Below are 25,535 nucleotides of genomic sequence, written 5' to 3'. Positions count from 1 at the left end.
CGGTTGACAGCTGACTTTGCTCTTCGTTTCTTCACATTTGAAGATCCTCTGTGTTTATGTCCTGCTTTCTTGAAATTCTGTTGGTTTTGCCTCCGACATCTTCTCCGATAAGCTTTCACTCACTGGGAGAAAGACAAACAAAAGCGAACATCTCCTGCCCGATACGCAAATCAATGTCTCGGCTTCACTTGCCAGCTCAGTTGCCTATTAAGATATTTCATTGTAACTGTGAGCATCAATCTATGGGGCTGCGGTAAAAAGGGCCGTTTTTGCCGCACGTTGAGGCCTTTTTTTACCACAGCGGGTAAAAAGGCTGCAAAAATACATGGCCTTGAGGTAAGATTGCTCTTACCATGTGGTCGTACGGGAGGGAACACTTACTGCTACCCATTGAGGTGCTGTAACCTGGGGGTAACCAGGTAGCCCACGGTGCTGCCCAATTACCACCAGGTAATCACTGTACAAACAAAAGTTGAGCTCTATTTTCCCCAGCATGGGAAATGGTGCGCACTGGGGATGGAACTACCGTTGGTAATTATGCTGAGCCAGTGGAAGTTCCAAATTGGTATGCAGTAAGCCAGCGATGACCTTCCCACCGCTTTGTAAAAGGGTCCTTCGTGTTATTTGAATTTTCTAATGTATGCCTGTTAAGGTGTTTCATTTGTATTGTGCTGATATTTTCATTATCGTATCTATGTCATATGAATGTTCTTCCATACCACCTATTACGGTGTATCATTTGTGTTTTGCTGAGATTTATCATATCTCTGTTATATGAATGTTCTACTGTGCTGTTTAAAAATGTACACATCTGATACTGTATGTCATTGCTATTACTAGGGTTTAATTTGCCTACCTCAAAGTTGATGTCATTGGTTGCATTTCTACGCTTATATTTGTTCATAGACAATTCTGTAAATTAGCTCCTACGCTGCTTATGAATGTCTCTGGTGAGAAAAATTGTCAATTAGGTGTGGTTACTGCAGCAAGAAATGGCTAACGTCGGGGTGCGCTGAGACATCCTGTACTAATTTTTGGATGTGTATGCAGTATACGAGGCTAAATACAGGAGTTTCTACCTCTATTGCGGCTGTCATTTCTGTGAGACACGCTCAGCTTTATTCTATTTACATTCAAACCCTGACCCCTGAGGCAGGTGTTGCTTAATGCCGAAACACGGCCCGTGTCGGGTCCTTTATTAATAAAGTACTCCTGTTGTCTCAGTCTTGAAGGCCCAGTGTTGCTTTTTTCTGTCTGTGTAATTTCTATGTATGCTGGTTACCCTCTCTGTTTGGCTTGGACCAGGAGGTACCCCAGATAGATGCTAGTGGTGACAACTGTCATGTTTGCCGGTTCCTTACTCTTCTTCTTGGAAACTGAGATCCTCCCATCAAAACAGCTTAGTCATTCCATCCTTCAGATAAATCAGGTTAGGTACAATTCAAACTATTATTTTCAGTGTCATTGGTCCTACCCCCTGGAATACACTTCCACCTTATCTATGCTGAGAGGTTATCTTTTGAGAAATTCAAGACTTGGTTCAACTCTTGTCCAGTGATGCTTCTGATTAACCTGCCCTTCTTTGTTGCTAGGTCTCCCCGTCTTCCCATGCACAGTTGGCTGCTGCGGGTACCTAGGGAAGTGTAGAGTTCTTGGAGTGTGGGAGCACAGCTAAAATAGTTTTTCCCTTTTTGCTGTCCTATTTAAGAATGTAATTTTCCTGCCTTCATCTTCGTTTGTCTCTACTTATATCAAAATTTTTTTGTTTGTTTCATTTGTACCCCGCGCTTTCCCACTCATGGCAGTCTCAATGCGGCAGGCAATGGAGGGTTAAGTGACTTGCCCAGAGTCACAAGGAGCTGCCTGTGCTGGGAATTGAACTCAGTTCCTCAGGACCAAAGTCCACCACCCTAACCACTAGGCCACTCCTCCACTGTTGATACTATTTGAGATTCTACATGGAATGTTGCTATTCCACTAGCAACATTCCATGTAGAAGTCAGCCCTTGCAGGTCACCAATGTGGCCGCGCAGGCTTCGGCTTCTGTGAGTCTGACGTCCTGCACGACGTCAGACTCACAGAAGCAGAAGCCTGCGCGGCCACATTGGTGACCTGCAAGGGCCGACTTCTAGTGGAATAGCAACATTCCATGTAGAATCTCCAATAGTAGCAACAGAACCTCAAATAGTAGCAACATTCCATGTAGAATCTCCAATAGTATCTATTTTATTTTTGTTACATTTGTACCCCGCGCTTTCCCACTCATAGCAGGCTCAATACAGCTTACATGGAGCAATGGAGGGTTAAGTGACTTGCCCAGAGTCACAAGGAGCTGCCTGTGCCGGGAATTGAACTCAGTTCCTCAGGACCAAAGTCCACCACCCTAACCACTAGGCCACTCCTCCACTGTTGCTACTATTTGAGATTCTACATGGAATGTTGCTATTCCACTAGAAGTCGGCCCTTGCAGATCACCAATGTGGCCGCGCAGGCTTCTGCTTCTGTGAGTCTGACGTCCTGCACGTAGGTGCAGGACGTCAGACTCACAGAAACAGAAGCCTGCGCAGCCTTCTACATGGAATGTTGCTAGTGGAATAGCAACATTCCATGTAGAATCTCCAATAGTAGCAACATTCCATGTAGAATCTCCAATAGTACCTATTTTATTTTTGTTACATTTTGCGCTTTTCCACTCACAGCAGGCTCAATACGGCTTACATGGGGCAATGGAGGGTTAAGTGACTTGCCCAGAGTCACAAGGAGCTGCCTGTGCCGGGAATTGAACTCAGTTCCTCAGGACCAAAGTCCACCACCCTAACCACTCCTCCAATATTAAACAGCATTGATAAATCGAAATAAATCAAAACAGAGAAAAGAAAATAAGATGATACCTTTTTTATTGGACTAACAATAGATTTTTCTATTAACTTTCGAAAGTAACTCTTCTTCTTCAGATCAGAAATGAGAGCAAATGTTAACATCAGAATATACAAGTGAAGTGCTTTTGTTTTTCACTTATATATTCTCGTATTAGTCAACATTTGCTCACTTCTGATCTGAAGAAGAAGGGTCAGCTTCAAAAGCTAATGCAAAAATGTATTTAGTCCAATAAAAAAGGCATCATCTTATTCTCTTTTCTGTGTGTTGTTTTATTTCTATTTAGTATCTTTAAACGTGGACTAACGCAGCTACTACACTTGGAAGTCTAAAAGTAAACAATATGCCCCTCACTTAACTAGGAGCTGGATGGTATCTTTTATTCACTATTGAAAGGACTTAAATTAAAACTGATTAAAATAAGTAGAAGCCTTTCACGATAATCCCAGTCCTCAAAAATTCTCCAGACATCCCATTTAATTTCAAAAGGCATAAAACCCTCCGATTTAAATGACAGCTTAATAATACTTTCTTTCCTACAAATGTCGCATATGCCGTTAGCATCCCAAATAGAAATGCTTCATCACTGAACAGGATGCTTCTGAGAACATTTCTTGATGTGATTTTCTAAGCACAAATTATATGATTGGTTGACTGTGATTGTACTATTGAATATCTGGTAAGTTTGAGCATTTTGGTGAATGTCACTTACCTTGATCAAGGTTGCGTAAGTTGGATGATCAACAAATGTTTCCAAAGATTCACAACAGTGCACGTGATTTTAAGCGTGATATGTAATATCCACCCAGCACTAAGGGGAAAATTCTTAAAGCTTGCAACAACACTACCAAAAACTAGCACAGGGATGCTTAAAGGAATCAGTATGCAAATGTATGCATGCTTAATTTGCGCTAGTAAACTGAAATTGGGTGGAGAAATGTGCCTGGCACATGAGCACAAAAGTTTTGCGGTGAGCACGGCACTCAGACAAAACTGGAAGTGCAAACACTATTCTTCTGTGTCTTTAAACATCAGCCTTTCAAAAATTGTTTGCACTTAAAATTTGGAATGGTTCATATTTAAGTGCAGAACAACAGGCACCGATGTTTGCTTTCATCTTTGGTTTTGCTCAGACTTGCATACATGCTTGTTTCTCACTTTTAGCGCTTAAAACAAGCATGGGCTTCCTTCTGCTTGCAAAGGAGGGCATACCCCACAGTTTAATGTGATAAACTGTCAAGAAATCTTCTCCTGAAAACCTTCAATTCTACCCCTAAGCTGGCAGTACGTTTTCAGCATTAAAGGCCTTAATTTGCTTGTGTGCAATACAGCACTTCCATCTAAGCATTAGTAACTGACCTCATCAGCATCCATTTAAATGCATTTCAATACAATTTTTGGCAGTGTTTAGCGAACATCTTAACAGCCGAGCCCAAGTCCTTTGAGCATTCTGGACTAGATTCTATATATGGCGCCTAAAAATTTAGCACTGAAAAAACCGTGCTTAGCGTTATTCTATAAACCATGCCTAATGTTAAGCATGGTTTATAGAACAGCGTAGTGGCCATCCCGCAACTAAAATGTAGGTGCAGGCATTTAAACCAACTAAAACCTGGCGTAAGTGCCCACAACTTATTTAGGCACGGATCAGGCATATTCTGTACCAGTGCATGTAAATTTTCGGAATGCCCACAACCCACCTATGTCCCTCCCAGGGCCACACCTCCTTTTGAGATCTGCATGGTCCGATTTATACTCATCACTTTATAGAATATGCGTAGTCCTATCAATAATTGCTTGTTAACATCCAACTATTGGTGCTGATTGGCTTGTTCAAAGAATATACCAAAATAAACTACTATTTGTAGCCCACAAAGATGTACCTAGAACTCTATTGTTTCTTATGATACTGTGTAGTAACTGTCTTTGAAAATGGGTAATATGATGGAAGTCACATTTACATGTTTTAGATCCCCAATATTTTAATAAGTTTATAAAGCCAGAAAAATATTATTTCCAAGTTAAATAATGTATTCATATTAAGTTTAAGGCATCTTTTGGGTTCTGTCCCAGGCTCTGTAAACAATGATGAAATCTTACCCTGTAGTAGTCCGTGCTGTAGACATCTCGTGACATTCCAAAGTCTCCGATCTTGACCAACAAATTGACCCCCACCAAGCAGTTCCTAGTTGCCAAATCTCGATGGACAAAATGCTGAGACCCTAGATAGATCATTCCAGAGGCAATCTGAGTAGCAATATGCAACATTTGGGATAGTCCCAGATCTCCTTTGGTATGTCGAGGCTGCCCATCCACAAGAATCATGGCATCTGGACCGTGAGCCCTGAAGGGTAACAGAATGAGTAGGAAAGGTAAATTCTGATAAAGTCTAATAAAAATAGAAAGCCATGATTCAATAGTTCCATTTGATTTGATTTTGACATGATTTATTACATTTTTTTTCTGCCACTCACAAAACATAAGACTGGTTTGCCTCATGTTGACTACAATGTGGAAGTGTTTATCGAAGATTATCACTTTAAAGCAACACCTATTAAACATTCTATGGCTGTGACTCTATTATCATTACCACTGGAAGTATGCAACCCTTGAAACTACAGGCCGATGATGTATCTATGGAGGGGGTAGGGGTGAACCAAAAACCTTCCAGCAGCAGCCAGGCATAAACAGCCAAAATTTTATTGATAAAGTACCCACAATGGGAAGGCCTGATACAGGGCCGTGTTTCATCGAACCACCTGCCTCAGGGGTCAAAGCTGCACAATATGATGGAAAGATGATGCTGGGTAACCATACAAATCTAACGATACAAAACCACAGATGGGTATTGAGAGTGAAGCAGCTTCTAGCAACAAACGTTAGGCCTGTGTCAGGTCTTTCCATTGTGGGTGCTTTGTCAATAACGTTTTGGTTGTTTATGTCTGGCTGCTGGAAGTTCTTTGATCCACCCCTACTCCTTCCTTATGGTGCTTTTTATATAAGGGTTCCTTAATTTTTTTTTCTCCCTTTTTTTGGAGCTTGCTTTTTGGTATCTATGGAGGTCCCACTCAGGTCATGACTCCAAATATGGGTTGTGCAATCCTATTTGAGGTTGCAACCACATTTTGTAAAGCTGTGCTTTAAAGTCTGTTTATTGCTAGGGCAGGCAATTTATATATTCAGCTTTCTATGCAATCACACTCAAGAAATATTGAATGAATTAGAATTACAAAATATCATCAACATCAACACTACACAATAGAAGAAATACATCAAACACATTTTAGCCCACAATATTTTAGGGTCAAGAAAAGGAAATGAGCTCCAGGTAATTGCAAAAGTCATCAGGAAATATGGGGACTCTACAGCACCTCCAAGCACCTCTGGTTTCTCCCTTGCTCTAAGAAAATCAATGAGCTGTACCAGAGCAAACAAGAAACATTTTTCCACCATAACTTATAAAACAACAACAAAGAAATTTTAATATAAAAGTACCCTCTCCCTCCAGAGCCAGAGCTCTCAGCTTTAAGTCCTTCTATCCCAACCCACATCTGCTCGGAAGGCTGACCAGATGTAATTTCCCCAGAAACAAAACCTCCAAATACTCTTCTACCTTCAAAATCTCCTGGGATGAAGCAGCCAGTGGTGCTCTTTTGATAACAGTGTCATTCCTGCAGCTCCTCAGCTCACCATCGCCAACGTGTCCACGTCTGGGTTGCAGGGGTGCTGGTCCTGCAAATGGGCTAATCAATGCCCCTACCATGTTCTCTTTCCACAGAGCCCTCTCCAGAGCTGCTCATAGCCATAAAATCCTCCACTCACAGTCTGAGTCCACAAGTCTCCTCGGACACAGTGGGTTATGTCTTCAGTTTAACTTTCAATTTTCCCATGGAAAGCAGGGTCTGGTATTTAGCACAACACCAAGCAAGTAGAGCTCAGAGATTATTTATTTAAATAAAACTGTCCTCCTAATATTTTTATTACATTTGTACCCTGTGCTTTCCCACTCATGGCAGGCTCAAATGTGGCTTACATATTGCATACAGGTACTTATTTGTAGGTGGGACAATTGAGGGTTAAGTGACTTGCCCAGAGTCACAAGGAGCTGCCTTTGCCTGAAGTGGGAATTGAACTCAGTTCCCCAGGACCAAGGTCCACCACCCTAACCACTAGGCCACTCCTCCACTCCATAAAAGTACCTGCATAGTGTTATTTTGCTTGAACGTTTACTTCCTACAGCAGTGGTTCTCAACCAGTGGGTCAGGACACACTGGTATGTCCCCAAGAGGTGGAAGGTGTGTTACCAGTGGCGTTCCTAGGGTGGCTGACACCCAGGGCGGATCACCGATGCGCCCCCCCCCCCCCCGGGTGCAGCGCGACCCTCCACCCCCAGCGAAAAGAGACCTCCCCCCCAGGTGCATTTTTACCTGCTGGGGGGGTGCCGCGCGCCTGTCGGCTTCGCTCGTTCCCTGCTCCCTCTGCCCCGGAACAGGAAGTAACCTGTTCCGGGGCAGAGGGAGCAGGGAATGAGTGTGGCTGACAGACGCGTGGCACCCCCCCAGCGGCGTGCACCCGGGGCGGACTGCACCCACCGCCCCCCCCCCTTGGTACGCCACTGTGTGTCACAAAAAATTTGGTGTGCATAAGTGCCTGCAAGCTGGGAAGACCATCAATCTTGAGCATCAGGTTCTTGACATCTCTGTAATTGATCCCTATTTCTGCTTCCTTACTACTCCCAACTGAAAATGTTGTAGGTCTGCTGTCCATAGACGTCATTTGCTATATAGCTTTTCAGTAATACATTTGCAGGTTTTTGTGCTGCTTCACAGTATAGGGGGGAGGGGGGAGGGGACTTGATATACCATCTTCCTGTACCCTTAATGCTATCCATTAACTTAGTGGTAAGGACTCACGCATTACCCGCATGGTAACTGTCCATTGTGCACCAACTGCTGATTACCGCTGGGAACGTCCCCGTGGTAGAAAATAGAAAATGATTTTCTAGCATAGGTTTTTGGTGTGCGCCATACTCTGAATTACTGCCAGGCACACACGCTAGCCGAGTGGTAATGCCGATTTGACATGCACTGCACTTGCATAGGCCCTTATGCGCCTTTGTAAAAACGGCCCCAAAATACTTTCAAAGGTGTGCTATTAACAGGCTCCACCTGGAGTATTGTGTTCAGTTTTGGAGGCCGTATGTTGCGAAGGATGTTAAAAACATGGAAGCGGTGCAAAGAAAAGCTACGAGGATGGTATGGGATTTGCGTTTCAAGACGTATGAAGAGAGACTTGCTGACCTGAACATGTATACCCTGGAGGAAAGGAGGAACAGGGGTGATATGCTACAGACGTTCAAATATTTGAAAGGTATTAATCCGCAAACGAATCTTTTCCGGAGATGGGAAGGCGGTAGAACGAGAGGACATGAAATGAGATTGAAGGGGGGCAGACTCAGGAAAGATGTCAGGAAGTATTTTTTTCACGGAGAGGGTGGTGGACGCTTGGAATGCCCTCCCGCGGGAGGTGGTGGAGATGAAAACGGTAACGGAGTTCAAACATGCGTGGGATATACATAGAGGAATCCTGTGCAGAAGGAATGGATCCACAGAAGCTTAGCTGAAATTGGGTGGCGGGGGGAAGAGGGGTTGGTGGTTGAGGCTAGGATGGGGGAGGGCAGACTTATACGGTCTGTACCAGAGCCAATGATGGGAGGCGAGACTGGTGGTTGGGAGGCGGGAAATACTGCGGGGCAGACTTATACGGTCTGTGCCCTGAAAAGGACAGGTACAAATTCAAGGTAAGGTATACACATATGAGTTTGTCTTGGGCAGACTGGATGGACCATGCAGGTCTTTTTCTGCCGTCATCTACTATGTTACTATGTATGTCCAAAAAGTGACATAAGTCGGCATTTGGACAAATCGGTATAATCGAAACCTCATTTGGACATCTTTCTCCGAAGTCCATCAGAAGGATGTTCAAATCTCAAGGGGGCGTATCGGGGGGGGGGGGGGGTGTTTAAGGTGGGACTTGGGCATTCCTAAGACTTGTACGTCTTTCAGCCATAATGGAACAATGCAAAAACGTCCAGCACTAAAACTTGTTTTGAGCTAGACCTGTTTTTCTTACGAATAAGGCACAAAAAGGTGCCCCAAATGACTAGATGACCACTGGATGGAATCAGGGATGACCTCCCCTTACTCCCCCAGTGGTCACTAACCCCCTGCCACCCCCAAAAAGTGTGTTGAAGAACATTACTTGCCAGCCTCTATGCCAGCCTCAGATGTCATACTCAGGTCCATGACAGCAGCATGCAGGTCTCTGGAGTAGTTTAGTAGTAGGTGCAGTGCACTTGAGACAGTTGACCCAGGCCCATACTCCCACTACCTGTTACACTTGTGGAGGAAACTGTGAGCCCTCCAAAATCCACCAGAAACCCACTGTACCCACATATAGGTGCCCCTTTCACCCGTAAGGGCTATGGTAGTGGTGTGCAGTTGGGGGTAGTGGGTTTTGGGGAGGGCTCAACACACAAGGTAAGGGAGCAATGGCGAGATGTGTAACTAGGAGCATTTTATGAAGTCCACTGCAGTGCCCCCTAGGGTGCCTGATTGCTGTCCTGGGATGTCAGGGGGGGGCAGTCTACTAAAAATGCTGGCTCCTCCTTTGTCCCAATGGCTTGACTTTGGACGTTTTTCACTTAGACAGGTTTTTTTTTTTTTTTTGAAAATGGCCGAAAATCAAAGACATCCAAAACGCAAAACGTCCAAATCATAGGACGTCCATGGTATTTTCGAACACAAAAAATGGACATCCATCTTTTTCAAAAATGACCTTCTTCCCGGTTTGGAATTTGGATATCTTTGTAAAATGTCCAAATTCTGACTTAGATGTTTCTTTCGAAAATGCCCATCTGTGTGGTCATTCAAAGAGTTCTATAGGAGCAACATAGGTTGATGAGCATTTTGTATAACATTCTGTGCTGAAGTGGCTGAGAATGTAGTAAAGTCGGTTAGCTTAGCGGAGTTTTAAAAAGGTCTGGACGGCTTCCTAAAGGAAAAGTCCATAGACCATTATTAAATTGACTTGGGGAAAATCTACTGCTATTTCTGGGATAAGCAGCATAAAATGTATTGAACTTTTTCGGGATCTTGCCAGGTATTTGTGACCTGGATTGGCCACTGTTGGAAACAGGATGCTGGGCTTGATGGACCTTTGGTCTATCCCAGTATGACAATACTTACGAACTTATGTGCTTATGTACTTATGTACACACTAAGCCACTTGGGTATGTAAATAGAGAGTAATCCTTGGGTGCATTACTGCCATTTACGAATGTAAATGTGCACTTACAGGTGTGAAAGCAGAATTCTATACATTTAAGTGCTTAAATTTAGGTGACCTGTTACATAACGATAGGGAAAAATCTGACTCTAACCTAATCCTGTTGGTGATTCACCTCCCACCAAGAGGACTTCATACCAGTGTTGGTGCTGCTTTATTCTTTCTCTTCCAACTAATGCTGGTGCTTTGGGATCTTTGCTTCAATGTTGGTTCTACTTAATGCCTCTCCTAGTACCTTGGGGGCTTTGTGCCAATGTTAGTTCTACTTTAGCCTTCTCCAGCACCTTGGGGCCTTCCTGAGAATACTGGTGCTTCTTCTTCCTTGTTCTAGTGTTTTGGGGTCTTTTGTCAATATTATTGATGCTTTGTCTCTCTCTAGATGCCTAGGGTACCGCCATGCCAATATTTGTGCTACTTTACCAATCTCTGAGCAGGTTGAGGCATTTTTGTCAATCTTGGAGCTGATTTGCGAGTTTCCCAGTGCCTTGAGGGTCTTCATTCCACTATGTGTGTCACTTTTTCCTGCTCATGTAGACTTGGATTCTTCATGCCAATTTTAGAGGTGTAGTTATCAACCAAGTGGAGGAGTGGCCTAGTGGTTAGGGTGGTGGACTTCGGTCCTGAGGAACTGAGTTCAATTCCCACTTCAGGCACAGGCAGCTCCTTGTGACTCTGGGCAAGTCACTTAACCCTCCATTGCCCCAAGTACAAATAAGTACTTGTATACAATATGTAAGCTGCATTGAGCCTGCCATGAGTGAGAAAGCACAGGGTACAAATGTAACAAAAAAAATGTGGGCTACCATTATAATGTGTTATTTTACCATTAATTTGTGCTTTTTTAGCACAGGTCCCATCTTATGCAATGTAACCTAGTTACTATTAACTGGCGATAACAGTAAAATAACACTTCTTAATGGTAGCCCATGTCATCAACTCCCCCCATCCCCTTTGCCCTTTGTCCCTCTTTTGGTACAATGGGTTTTTTCATTCCACTCGATGTCCCGTAGGAATGTTGCCTCTTTTCTTTGAAGAGCTATTTCCAAGGCACTCCTGTCAATTAGGTTGTTGTTTAGCCCCTTCTACATGACTCATTTTAATTTTAGTAGATTCTGTTTTGATTTGAGTTCTGATATATTTAAGATTTCTACCTCTGTGCCCCCAAAATAAACCGTTTTACCATTTGCATTTTATTATGAAGTTCATGTGAAGCGTGAAGGGATTTTTTTAAGATGCTCATAAATATGTAGATTTAATATTTTGTAGGGAAATGGTAACTTTTCGAGAAATACAAAGATGTGTTTTCTAAGTTTCAACCTTTTCATATCCATGAACAGTAGATGATTTGTTCTTATTTATATGAAGGTTTGAAAAGGTGAGGAGAAATGTAAATTCCTCTGAATTGTGCTCAGGTAAAATGTTATGATAGTTTGGAAAGGAGGGAAGAAACCAAGCAGGTTCACATCTGAAGTCAATTCAATCTCTTTGCAAGAACAAAAGATTTAAAGAGCCAGGCTCCATTTTATAGAAACATCATTGAGTATTTTGTGTTTTGCTAAAGTGCATAGTGAAACAAGTATTTTTTTTTTAATTTATCTAACTTTTTAAAAATACATTTGTAATTTATAGCACATCTCTCCAAATAATCCTCAAAATGGCATATAATTATTATGGGCCCTTTTACTTCAACCTTAGCATGACCTAACAGACATTAGCACACGCTAACTCTCAGATTCTATATATGGTGCTAAAAGATATATGACGAATTTTGCACATGATCCTGAGATGCACATGCATATTAATTGCTGAACAAGCCACTTTAAGCCAATAATTGAACGCTAGCAATGAATTATTTGTGCTAACTGGCCTCAACTGGTTGTTGCACATTCATCTTGCTGTGTGCTATTCTATAACACTCTGTGCACACACAACCCAAAAGGGGGGCATAGCTATGGGAGGGGCTTAGGCTGGTCATGTGCATTCTCACAAGATGCACACTATGCTACAGAATTCGGGGATCCGTGCCTAACTTACATGTCATGACGTGCACTAGGTTTTAGTTGGTGTAAATCCTCATGACCAAAGTTTGGCCCGGGAATGGACTCTAAGTGCTATTCTAGAAATGGTGTGAAATTCTGAGCACTGTTCATAGAATAACACTCCACACCAATTTTTTCAGTGTCAATTTTTTTTTCAGTGCCATTTACTGAATCTAGTTCTAAATGCTGCATGTCCTATTTTATACTTATGGGCCACGTGGCACATAGCGCATGCTAATGTTCGTTAGCACACACTAAGATTTAGTAAAATGGGCCTTTAATACATGGTAAGAGCAAAGTCAGCACGACATTTGTTGGAGGCATGCTGAACGTGTCCTCTGCAGTTCCCGTGCAGAAATGTTCATTAGCATGCATTAATTCTGGTCGCAATTAGCACAAATGCACTTAGTGCCACCCAGTGGCAAGCTGGAGCTGTCTCGCACCAGCTTGCAAGAGCCGGTTGTTAAATTTTTCAACATTTTGTGAGCCGGTCGTTAACTTCCTTTATGCACGGCCGCGATCTGTTTGCTTGTCCTCCCCCGAGCTGCAGGGTTCTGGCACATACCTGAACTGAAGCCACCCTGATGCTCTAGTGGATTCTTTGGGGCAGGAAAGATCCCCAGTCTTTCCTGCCTGCTACCGGCGCTGACCCTCTTGCTGCTGCATTGCTATTTAAAAATGGCTGCCGAGACTTCCAGCGGCAGCCTCGCGATACTTCTGCTGAAGTCTTGCGAGGCCACCATTGTAAGTCTTGGCAGCCATTTTAAAGAGTGATGCGGCAGCAAGAGGGTCAGCTCAGAGGGAAGGAGAGAGAGTAATGCATTGCCCCCCCCCCCAGTCTACCTCTGTGCCCCCCCAAACTGCATGGCGGGGAGAGATCCTGTTGTTAGAAATTTACCAGCACAACACTGGCGCCACTTATCAAGGAGGCACTAAGTGAATACGCACTAGCTTCATATGTGACAGCACACAATAGGTACCCTACGTTAACTGCAGTATTCTAATTGTGCTCATTCTGCACCCCTGCCCTGCCTAGTTCCCATCCCTTAACATAAAATACACTTAACACGTGAATTAGCACACGTTAACTGCTAGACCACCATGGAAACAGTTTAGGATAAATGTTATCAATGTGGACCAGCATTAATTAATTTATTTATTTATTACATTTGTACCCGCGCTTTCCCACTCAAAGCAGGTTCAATGCGGCTTACATAGTAATTGGGATTACAAAGTATTGGTGGAGAGAAATAAGTTGAGTATTATCGGAGTAATAAAAGAAATAGGAATGTAGAAATGCAGGGATGAGGGGAGTAGGAGAAGTATGAGCAAGGGTAAGTGAGCAATTGGAGGGTAGATGAGTCGGAGGGGGATGGGCAAGAGTGAAGGGAGTAGGAGAGGTGTGAGTAAGGGTAGGTGAGCATTGGGGGAGGGGTCGATGAGGCAAAAGGGGATAGAACAGGGGATAAGCAGGGGAAAATGAGGCGGGAGATGTAGTCTAGGTCGTTGTCATTAAGAGCTGTTATAATACTAGAACTCATGCTATTTCAGCACAAGGCCTCATTGCATAAAATAGGATTCTGTGCTAAAAATAGCACAACTTGTGATAAAATATCCTGTCTTAAAAAAGAAAAGGGGGGGGGGGGGGGTCCACACAGCTCCCACAAGAAATCAAAGCACCTCTCAACACAACAAGAAAGAATTCACCGCCATTAACACACCAACTCTAAACCTTCCTATTTCAGACATCCTAAAAATTCTTGGAGTCACCATTGATCGACACCTAACACTAGAGAATCACGCGAAAAACACAATCAAGAAGATGTTCCACTCAATGTGGAAATTAAAAAGAATAAGACCTTTCTTCCCAAGGACTGTTTTCCGTAACCTGGTACAATCAATAGTGCTCAGTCATCTAGACTATTGTAACGCACTATATGCCGGCTGCAAAGAACAAATAATCAAGAAACTTCAAACAGCCCAGAACACTGCAGCTAGACTCATATTTGGCAAAACAAAATTTGAAAGTGCTAAGCCCCTAAGAGAAAAATTACACTGGCTCCCACTTAAGGGACGCATCACGTTCAAAATATGCTCACTAGTTCACAAACCAGCTTATAATCGAAAAAGAAAAATGCCTATATTTCGACCCAAATCGGGAGATGGGCGTTTTTCTCACAAAGGCGCCCAAATCGGTATAATCGAAAGCCAATTTTGGGCGTTTCCAACTGCACTCCATCGCGGAAACGAATAAAGTTGATGGGGGCGTGTCAGAGGCGTGGTGAAGGCGGGGCTGGGGCGTGGTTATCAGCTGAGGAGAGATGGGTGTCTTTAGCTGATAATCGAAAAAAAAAAAGGCGTTTTGACCACGATTTTGGGTCACTTTTTTTTTACCCTTTTTTCTCACAAACATCCCAAAAAAGTGCCCCAACTGCCCAGATGACCACTGGAGGGAATCGGGGATGACCTCCCCGGACTCCCCCAGTGGTCACTAACCCCCTCCCACCAAAAAAAAACCCACTTTAAAAACTTTTTTCCCAGCCTGTATGCCAGCCTCAAATGCCGTACCCACCTCCATGACAGCAGAATGTGTTCGATCCTCTCACAGCCTTTCCCTGGGTCAGATGTGGCTCTCGGGTGCACTACAGGGTCACATCAGCATTGCATTGTGGTGGGTATAGGGTATTGGGCTCCGTGATTTCATTAGCTTGTGTTACAGTCTCACGATGTTGGTAGTTGGTAGGCTCTTCTCCCATGGTGCTTTTCCCCCTGCCTACTAGGTCAGAGTGTGCCCTGTTGTGTTTCCTGTTGTAGTCCATGCGGTAGTGGCCATTTTTGTAAGCCAGTTTTAGTTCCCTTTCCTGTGTTAGCCACGTTAGACAACTTAGTTCTTACCTTGAATGTGGCTGAAAGAGGGCATTGTACAGCATTCTGCCAGCTCTGACCTACTGCTAATCTCAGTACCAGGGAGACTCGTTGCCAGTGGGGCACAACCTCTGATCTGCAGTTAACTGTGAGTAAACGCGGTTATTCCAATAAAGAACGTTTTCGGAGAGATTAGTCTTCAGGTGTCAACTGGTGTGCCAATGTTATACAGCAGCAACAAGTCCTAGAGGCCTGCGTGTATGCAGGTCCCTGGAGCACTTTTAGTGGGTACCGCAGTGCACTTCAGCTAGGTGGCCCCAGGCCCATCCCCCCCCCCCACCTGTAACACTTGTGCTGGTAAATGGGAGGCCTCCAAAACCCACTGTACCCACTTGTAGGTGCCCCCTTCACCCCTAAGAGCTATGGTAGTGTTGTACATTGGTGGGTAGTGGGTTTTGGGGGAGGGGGGTTGGGAGCTCAGCACCCGTGGCAAGGGAGCTATGCATGTGGGAGCTTTTTCTGAAGTCCACCGCACTGACCTAGGGTGCCCAGTTGGTGTCCTGGCATATCAGGGGGGCCAGTGTACTACAAATCCTGGCCCCTCCCATGACCAAATGGCTTGGATTAGGACGTTTTTGAGCTGGGCGTTTTTAGTTTCCATTATCGCTAAAAAAAACAAACACCCAGCTCAAAAACATCCATTTTTTTGAAAATACAGTTCGGCCCGCCCCTTCACGGACCCGTTCTCGGAGATAAACGCCCATGGAGATAGGCATTTGCGTTCGATTATGCCCCTCAAAATTATCCATGGTGACGCACCAGCTTACATGTCAGACCTGATAGACCTACCACCTAGGAATGCCAAAAGATCATCCCGCACATGCCTTGATTTGCACTTCCCCAACTGCAAAGGAATGAAATACAAACTAATGCATGCGTCAAACTTTACCTACCTGAGCACACAATTATGGAACGCGTTGCCGCGCAGCTTGAAATTGATCTACGAAAGAACGAACTTCCGCATACTACTGAAGACCCATCTCTTCAATAAAGCGTACTACAAAGATCAACCAATGTGAATATGCACAACTCGCCTATTTATATTCAGAACTGTATCATAATATCTGCTTGTATACTATTACTATGTCTTATTATCATCATGCTGACCATAGTGACATAGTAGATGACGGCAGAAAAAGACCTGCACGGTCCATCCAGTCTGCCCAATAAGATAAATTCATATGTGCTACTTTTTATTTGTACCTGTCCTCTTCAGGGCACAGACCGTATAAGTCTGGCCAGCTCTATCCCCGCCTCCCAACCACCAGCTCCGCCTCCCACCACCAGCTCTGGCACAGACCGTATAAGTCTGCTCAGCACTATCTCCGCCTCCCAACCACCAGCCCCGCCTCCCACCACTGGCTCTGGCACAGACCGTATAAGTCTGCCCAGCACTATCCCCACCTCCCAACTACCAGTCCCGCCTCCCACCACCAGCTCTGGCAAGATCCTTCTGTAATACTAAATGTCTATTTTCTAGCATTGTTCCACTAATCATGATGTATTGTAAGCCACATAGAGCCTGCAAAAAGGTGGGAAAATGTGGGATATAAATGCAACAAATAAATAAATAAATAAATAAAATGGTTCCAACAAACCAGGCAAAATAGAAGTAGAGCTGCAAAAAGTTTATTTGCCAAACTGGATAATCCAGAATATTAAAAAGGGAGTGAGCCAAGTGACCCAACATAGGCTGTGTTTTGTCTAGAAAAAAACCTTCCTCGGGGGTTCGCTGTAGTGAACTTAACAGTTCATGAACTGAAGAATATAACAGAGATTCCAGAGCACTTAAATCTCAAGTGCTCCAAGCGGTATAGTGTTTGCTCAGCCGAATTTTCTTCCGTGAGCTAAAAATGCTACTGCAGCTTAGTCAAAATCCCCTTTAGTGAACGCAGTACCTCTGTGGGAGAGTATGGAATAGTAACTGACTCCAGACATTGTAAAGATCAGTGGTTTAAATTTTATAGATAACCAATGACATCAAAATAATAATGGAGAAACATGTTCATATCTACCAGCACAGAAAGACGACTGCAGAAGCAGAAGACAGTGGTCCACTACATATGAGAGTCCAAACAGAAGAGTACAGAGGAGAAAAACATGAAATAATAACCCAATTGCTGTGTTCTGAAGAATTTGGAGTCTCTTTAGGTTGGATTGGGAAGAACCACAGTAGATTACGTTGCAATAGTCTTATCTGAAATTTAAATATGGAATGGGTATGCGGGGGATAAACACAAAGGAATCCTGTTTAGAAGGAATGGATCTATGGAATCTTAGCGGACATTGGGTGGTGACGCCGGTATTTGGAGAATAAAACCGGTGCAGGGCGGACTTCTACGGTCTGTGCCCTGAGAAAGGCCGGGACAAATCAAACTCGGATATTTACTATGTTACTATGGATAAGAGTGTGAAAAGAGTTTAAATCAAAGTATCTCCTGACGATCCTTAATTAAGGAAACATAGTAAATGATGGCAGATAAAGACCTGTACGGTCCATCCAGTCTGCTCGACAAGATAGACTCATTTTACATGGTATGTGATACTTTATATGTATACCCAAGTTTGATTTGTCCTTACCATTCACAGGGCACAAACCGTAGAAGTCTGCCCAGCACTGTTCTTGTACTAAGTTCTGAAGCTAACATTGAAGCCACTTAAAATTTACACTCCAGCCCATCCCCATCTATTCAGTCATGATCAGGGCGTAGACCGTAGAAGCCTGCTCAGACCGATTTTGTTTCCCAATTACCGGCATCGCCACCTAATCTGCGCTAAGATTTCGCAGAACCATTCCTTCTAAACAGGATTCCTTTGTGTTTATTCCACGCATGTTTGAATTCCATTACCGTTTTCAAATCCACCACCTCCCACGGGAGGGCATTCCACATATCCACCACCCTCTCTGTGGTGGATATGTGGTGGAAAGTTTCTATAATTTTTTTTTTATTTTTATTTTTGTTACATTTGTACCCCGCGCTTTCCCACTCATGGCAGGCTCAATGCAGCTTAGGTACTTATTTGTACCTGGGGCAATGGAGGGTTAAATGACTTACCCAGAGTCACAAGGAGCTGCCTGTGCCTGCAGTGGGAATCGAACCCAGTTCCCCAGGACCAAAGTCCACCACTCTAACCACTAGGCCACTCCTCCAGCACTATGGCTGGCATACGTGCTTATGCTTATGCTTATGCTTATGCCTAACAGCTAAGTTCATATATACCTGAATAAGCTAGTGTTCTATAAAGACAAGAAAGCACCTACATTCCTTTACTGAATAGGATCCTGTCAGGCACTCTCCAGTAGCTTAATTTTAGGCAACCTGTTATCACTGTTCCCTCTAAGCTGAGCGGGAGTCCTCCACTTACAGTCCTGACAATGGTGGTGGGGGGAGGGGGGCACTGTTTCACCATCATATTTTCAGTAGTGAGGGACAGCCAAGCTCTGCAAGGTTCTAGAGAACCTGCCTGTCCCTGGTATTTAGAATATGCTTAGGCATAGTTTATGCGACTGAATCTATGCGCATCTACTTACGCCAACAAAAACCTAGTGGGAATCCCTGCACGTAGATTTACGTGCACTAGCCCATATTTTATAACAATGCACATAGATTTTGGAATGCCCACGAAATGCCCATTTATATGCCCTTAACCACAGCCCTTTTTGCCTATGTGCATTCGAATTTAGGTGCAGCACATTACAGAATATGATTAGCAATGTATACGCGTAAATTCTAATTTTTGTCAATTAATGCTCGCTATTGCTTGTTAAGAGCTGATAATGCTTAACAGCTCGTTAAAACAATTAATCTATGTGCATAGTTATAAAATACGCTTGGATTTATGCATGAAATCAGGCGTAAATCTAGGCGCGCTATATAGAATCCAGGGGACAATGGCCATTTCACGTTCTATATTTTGAATATTTCAGCTGTTTCCATATTCTACTCAGGACTCCTTTATAGTAATGCCCAGTTGCAGTTGGGCTACTCCTGGTTCTTTAGAGATGGATAAATCATTTCCAAACAAATGTCAGCATTAGGTTGTGTCAATAATGGGCTTCCCCTTACCACTCTTGGAACAGCACTGTCTGTCCACTCTCATGCCAGTGTTTCAAATATCCACTACTAAGTATTGTGGAGTGCTGAAAGACCAGTGGGGTTTAATATTTTTACCACCTCTCTAAACTATCATATATAATATAACAGCTTTAGAGAGATAAAATACAAGGCCACACATAGGAGAAAGTGGAGTTAGACATTTTATTACTTACTAAGAGAAAAGTACAATTATAAAAGGTTAATTTCTCATAGGGGGCTTCAGAGCCACAACACAGCCATGATCCTTGCGTCTGAGATTCCCCCCCCCCCCCCCCCCCCCGATAAGATCTGGTACAGTTTTATACAGGTAACAGTTAATACATATTATAATGCTGTGGTTAGTACTTATTGGATAGTATAATATTGTGGTTATTACTAATTGGCTAGGCTAATATGTTGGTTATTATTTCTGAGAAAGTCTAAATTGGAACAGTAAGCACGGTCATCCTTCAGGGGAATTTTCCAGTTCTGCATTTCTCCCGAACACCTGCACCACCAGGTTGCTACACAACAAGTATTCATTGATGAACATTTATACAATTATTGTTTTTGAATGGTATTATTATTACATATAAGTAGGTAGGGAGTCTATCCACCTTATAATTGAAAGAGAAAAACGCCTAGATTTCGACCCAAATCGAGAGATAGACGTTTATCTCACAAAAACGAATAAATCGGTATAATGGAAAGCCGATTTTGGATGTTTTCAACTGCACTCCATCGCGGAAGCGTACAAAGTTGACGGGGGCGTGTCGGAGGCGTGGCGAAGGTGGAACTGGGGCGTGGTTATCGGCCGAGGAGAGATGGGCGCCTTTCGCCGATAATGGAAAAAAAGTATGCGTTTGTAGCTAGAATTTAGGGCACTTTTCCTGGACCCTGTTTTTTCACGAATAAGGCCCCAAAAAGTCCCCTAAATGACCAGATTACCACCAGAGGGAATCGGGGATGACCTCCCCTGACTCCCCCAGTGGTCACTAACCCCCTCCCACCACAAAAAGTGATGTTTCACAACTTTTTATTTTCACCCTCAAATGTCATACCCACCTCCCTGGCAGCAGTATGCAGGTCCCTGGAGCAGTTGTTAGGGGGTGCAGTGGACTTCAGGCAGGTGGACCCAGGCCCATCCCCCCCTACCTGTTACAATTGTGCTGCTTAATGCCTAGTCGTCCAACCCCCCCCAAACCCACTGTACCCACATGTAGGTGCCCCCCTTCACCCCTTAGGGCTATAGTAATGGTGTAGACTTGTGGGCAGTGGGTTTTGAGGAGGATTTGGGGGGCTCAACACACAAGGGAAGGGTGCTATGCACCTGGGAGCTCTTTTACCTTTTTTTTTGTTTTTGTAAAAGTGCCCCGTAGGGTGCCTGGCATGTGAGGGGGACTAGTGCACTACGAATCCTGGCCCCTCCCACGAACAAATGCCTTGGATTTATTCGTTTTTGAGCTGGGCGCTTTCATTTTCCATTATCACTGAAAAACAAAAACACCCAGCTCACAAACTGTCGAATAAAACATGGACGTCTATTTTTTTTCGAAAATACGGTTCGGTCCGCCCCTTCACGGACCCGTTCTCGGAGATAAACGCCCATGGAGATAGACGTTTTCGTTCAATTATGCCCCTCCATGTATAGTGAAATGGTGTGTAATACATCTGGAATCGATTGATGTAATAGGGGGGTTTTAATATGGTTTGTAATGAATCACAATACATTATGTTGTTTGTAATAAATAAATTTGTATTAGCCTATTCTTTTTTATGATTATATTATACTACTGAAGAATAGTTATATTGGGAGTTCCCAAAAAAATTTTGTATGCTGTATGGTGAAAACTTATTCATAACAGCATCGGGGAACCCAAATTTCACTATAGAATAGTAACCAAGTATCGATGCCATAGACCTGGTGCAGAGCTGCCAAGGGGTCCCAATTTTTGAGAGGGAGATTCTAGTACTGGTGGTTGGGAGGCGGGGATAGTGCTGGGCAGACTTATATGGTCTGTGCCAGAGCCGGTGGTAGGAGGCGGGACTGGTGGTTGGGAGGCAGGGATAGTGCTGGGCAGACTTATACGGTCTGTGCCAGAGCCGGTGGTGGGAGGCGGGGCTGGTGGTTGGGAGGCGAGGATAGTGCTGGGCAGACTTATACGGTCTGTGCCAGAGCCAGTGACGGGAGGCGGGGCTGGTGCTGGGCAGACTTATACAGTCTGTGCCGGAGCTGGTGGTTGGGAGGCGGGGCTGGAGGTTTGGAGGCGGGGATAGTGCAGGGCAGACTTATATGGTCTGTGCCAGAGCCGGTGGTAGGAGGCGGGACTGGTGGTTGGGAAGCAGGGATCGTGCTGGGCAGACTTATACGGTCTGTGCCAGAGCCGGTGGTGGGAGGCGGGGCTAGTGGTTGGGAGGCGGGGTTAGTGCTGGGCAGACTTATACGGTCTGTGTCAGAGCCGGTGGTTGGGAGGCGGGGCTGGTGGTTGGGAGGCGGGGATAGTGCTGGGCAGACTTATACGGTCTGTGTCAGAGCCGGTGGTTGGGAGGCGGGGCTGGTGGTTGGGAGGCGGGGATAGTGCGGGGCAGACTTATACGGTCTGTGCCCTGAAGAGCACAGGTACAAATCAAAGTAGGGTATACACAAAAAGTAGCACATATGAGTTATCTTGTTGGGCAGACTGGATGGACCGTGCAGGTCTTTTTCTGCCATCATCTACTATGTTACTATGTTACAACGCTAATCCATACTCGCAGACCTTGCACCTCCACCCCCCCCCCCCCCCTTCCTCATTCTCATCAGCACAAGGCTATCTCAACTCTTTCCAGTGCTGGAGTTCAAGTTAGTGTCACTTCAGACTTGGGCCTTTCAGTTCTACTATCTTTTTCATACCCTGAGCCAAAGTGTAGAGAACGGTTCATAATATTGAGTTGTGGTGAAAATTATTTGCAGTGCACCTGGGACACGAGTCTGAGGTAAATTGACTTCCTTCCAGAACCAATCAGATCCAAGCTTATGAACCAAAACGAAAGGTCAAAATCCCCCACTTTTTTTTTTTCATTTTGTCCGACTTTGTATTTCTCCTGTTCATTCCTTCCAAATGATCCACTCAGTAACAAACGATCGCAGATTCTTCTCCAAGGGAAGAGAGGGCAAGTTTTTAAAAGACTATAAAATGAATTTGTTAGAGCATAACTGTGGCTTTCAATAAATTGGAAAAGCAGTAAACTGGGAGAGGCTTACTTTATAACCTGCTTCTCCTCTAGTGACTCCATAAATAAACTTCCAGATTTTTTTTTTATTAGAGTCCAGCACATCTTCTAGAGAAAACAGTGGACAATAAAGGTGACCGATGTGACAGGGAAGTCATGTTAATTTAAAACTGCCGGTGAAATGGGCAATAAACGCATTGGGGCTGTTTTGCATTCAGGCTTCGGCAGGGTCCCATCATGCAATCTCTGCTAGATCATAGTTATTCAGGGATAGTCATGTCAGCACAGAAAAACAGGTACATACACACGTACTGAAAAATGTGACCATCTCGCGAAACAAACAAAAAAAAGAGGTTTTAATTAATTCTGTTAGAGCAAAGAACTTTTAATATGACAGTCCAAAACCCCATCCTTTTACGTGAAAAAATAAAAAAGTTACAGAAATTCAAATATGGAACTTTTTCAGATTGCTTATGGACTCATGACCTGAAAAATCAGCTTTTATCAACATTTTAGATCTGTTACTTTAATAACCTTTTCTCAGAGACAACCATAACTGATTCAGAAAGCAGAAACTTTGAATTGGAAGATCCTTTAAAAAGAGGTGGGGGGGGGGGGGGGGGACTCGAAAGCAGAAAGCATGGGATCTGAGAGTAATCACTAAGATTCAATTCTATAAATTGGTGACTAAAGTTAGGTGCCCCGATGCCATGTACTTAGTGCCAATTCTGTAATGGTATCTCGGTGCCATGTTCCCATTATAGAATACCAGCATGTCAGCATTGGTATGCCTAAAATTAGTTGCCAACAGTTATGCCAAGTCAGTGGTAGTTGTAACTGTTGGTGTCTAACTGTGTGGTGAAGTCTGCATAACTTAAAGCATGGGTTCTCACTCCAGTCCTCAGGATACACCTAGCCAGTCAGGTTTTCAGGATACCCATGATATGCATATGATAGATTTGCTTGCCCTACCTCCATGTATGTAAATCTATCCCATGCATATTCATTGTGGGTATCCTGAAAATCTGACTGGCTGGGTATGCCCTGAAGACTGGGTTGAGAACCCGACCCAGCGCTGGGTACTCCGTTTTGTGGATAAATCTCTCTTATCTGTCCCCTTCTTCTCAACTGCTAATTCCAGACTCCGTTCCTTTTATCTCGTTACACGACTTCCCGAGCTTGTACGTCTAGCCCCGTCTTTGGCCGTTTTCAAATCCAGGCTAAAAGCCTACCTTTTTAACGCTGCTTTTGACTCCTAACCACTACTCACTTGCCCTGTACCCTTTTATCCCCATCTCTTTAATTCCCTTACCTCTTAGTTGTTCTGTCTGTTTGTCTGTCCTATTTAGATTGTGAGCTCTTTGAGCAGGGACTGTCTTTCATGTATGGTGTACAGTGCTGTGTATGCCTTGTAACGCTATAGAAGTGATAAGTAGTAGTAGTAGTAGTAGAACCTTTGTCTTATAGTATTCTACAGTGGCGTACCAAGGGTGGGGAGATGGATGCGGTCTGCCCCGGGTGCAGGCAGTAAGGGGATACACTGATCAGTTGCGTGGCTGTTGGCTCGGCCGGTCCCCTCTCCCCTCTGACATCAACTTCCAGTTACAGAGCAGGGGACCGGTAGAGTCGACAGCTGGGCGAGTGCTCAATGCACCACCTTACTTGGAGAAGGAAGGGTGGGAGGATGACACACCTGGAGGAGGGAATGCTCTGTCCCAGGTGGCAATCAAGCTAGGCACACCACTGATATTCCATAAATGATGTGTGTATTCCAGTGACCTGCCCATGACTTGCCCACACTCTGCCAATGTTTCAAGTTTCAGGTTTATGAAAACTTGATGATATCCCACCCTAGAGAGTTAACTTTCAGGGTGATTTACATAATGTAAAAACACAATAAAAGGAAGACGTAGAAGAGAAGAAAGAGAACTAAGGGAAAGAAAAAGGTAAAGAACCGAGGGGCCCTTTTACTAAGCCGTGGTAAAAAGTGGCCTGCGGCAGTGTAGGCACGTGTATTCGGGGTGAGCCCTTCATGCCACCCATTGATCTAGCGGTAAGGTCTCACATGCTAGAAAACAGCGCATGTGGGGGGGGGGGGGGGGCGTGCTGGCCTGATGGTAGTCTCATTTGGGCATGTGCTGCATGCACATAGAGCCTACCATGGCTTAGTAAAGGGCCCCTGAATTTCCAAATAGTCCAGTAGGAGGAAAAGTAAGCTTAAAGGATGAAACATGCAGCTATTCTTCTGCGCAGCATCTGAGAATCTCTGCGGCAGTGGGTGTCATTAATATTAGGGGCTGTAGGCATCATAAAAAAGAAAAGCTTTGAGAGGGAATCGAAAGTTTGAGTAAGGTCTCTCTAGATGAATCACTTGCACTTATGACCCCCACTATCCTGAAAATTCTATCTAGCGCGACTAGAGTTGTGCGTGCAAATCTGGGCGTATTCTGATTTGTGTGCAGAACTCAACTGGTTACCAGCGCTGATAATTGGATGTTAACAAGTAATTATCGACACTAATTGGTACTAATTAGAATTTCCACGCTCTACTTGCTAAGCGTATTCTATAAAGTTGCAAAGGACTTAAATAGAAATCAACATATGCATCCAGCTTCTCCTACATAAGTACGCAACTATGGAACGCACTACCAAATGTTATAAAAACAATGCATGACCTAACAATCTTCCGAAAACTACTGAAAACCAACCAGTTCAAAAAAGCATACCACAATGATCCATCCTAAATACTAGAAACAAAACTTCACCAAAACAGAACTCTCTACACTTGACTGCTTCATTTACGCAGCCACTAATGAACGTTACGCACTACTCACTACCACTCTACTTCTTATGCAGGATATGAACTTTCTATATTTGATTGTCTAACTTACTCTATAATCTACTCTATCATTTATGAACTTTAATGCAATATCGCTTTGTATTTCTCAACCCAGAAACGGCGATCGCCACTCCGGCACAATGTAAGCCACATTGAGCCTGCAAATAGGTGGGAAAATGTGGGATACAAATGCAACAACTAAATAACGTAGTCTGCTTA

At 44.0% G+C, this 25,535-nt stretch overlaps 1 protein-coding gene across 3 annotated transcripts in view; it reads right to left on the bottom strand.

Moving 5' to 3' along the window:
- The window catches only part of NTRK3 (neurotrophic receptor tyrosine kinase 3), a 1,282,719-nt gene that overhangs the window by 75,046 nt on the left and 1,182,138 nt on the right, over positions 1-25,535 (bottom strand). For all 3 annotated transcript variants that reach the window (XM_030189707.1, XM_030189709.1, XM_030189708.1), the window contains one exon: positions 4,978-5,221. In XM_030189707.1, coding sequence (XP_030045567.1) covers positions 4,978-5,221 — 244 coding nt within the window. The remainder of the gene's footprint in view (positions 1-4,977; positions 5,222-25,535) is intronic.

This window comes from Microcaecilia unicolor, chromosome 1 (assembly GCF_901765095.1).
Source record: "Microcaecilia unicolor chromosome 1, aMicUni1.1, whole genome shotgun sequence".
NCBI lineage: Eukaryota > Metazoa > Chordata > Amphibia > Gymnophiona > Siphonopidae > Microcaecilia > Microcaecilia unicolor.
The sequence above is the reverse complement of the archived record's forward strand: the minus strand, read 5'-3'. Positions and strand labels throughout refer to the sequence as shown.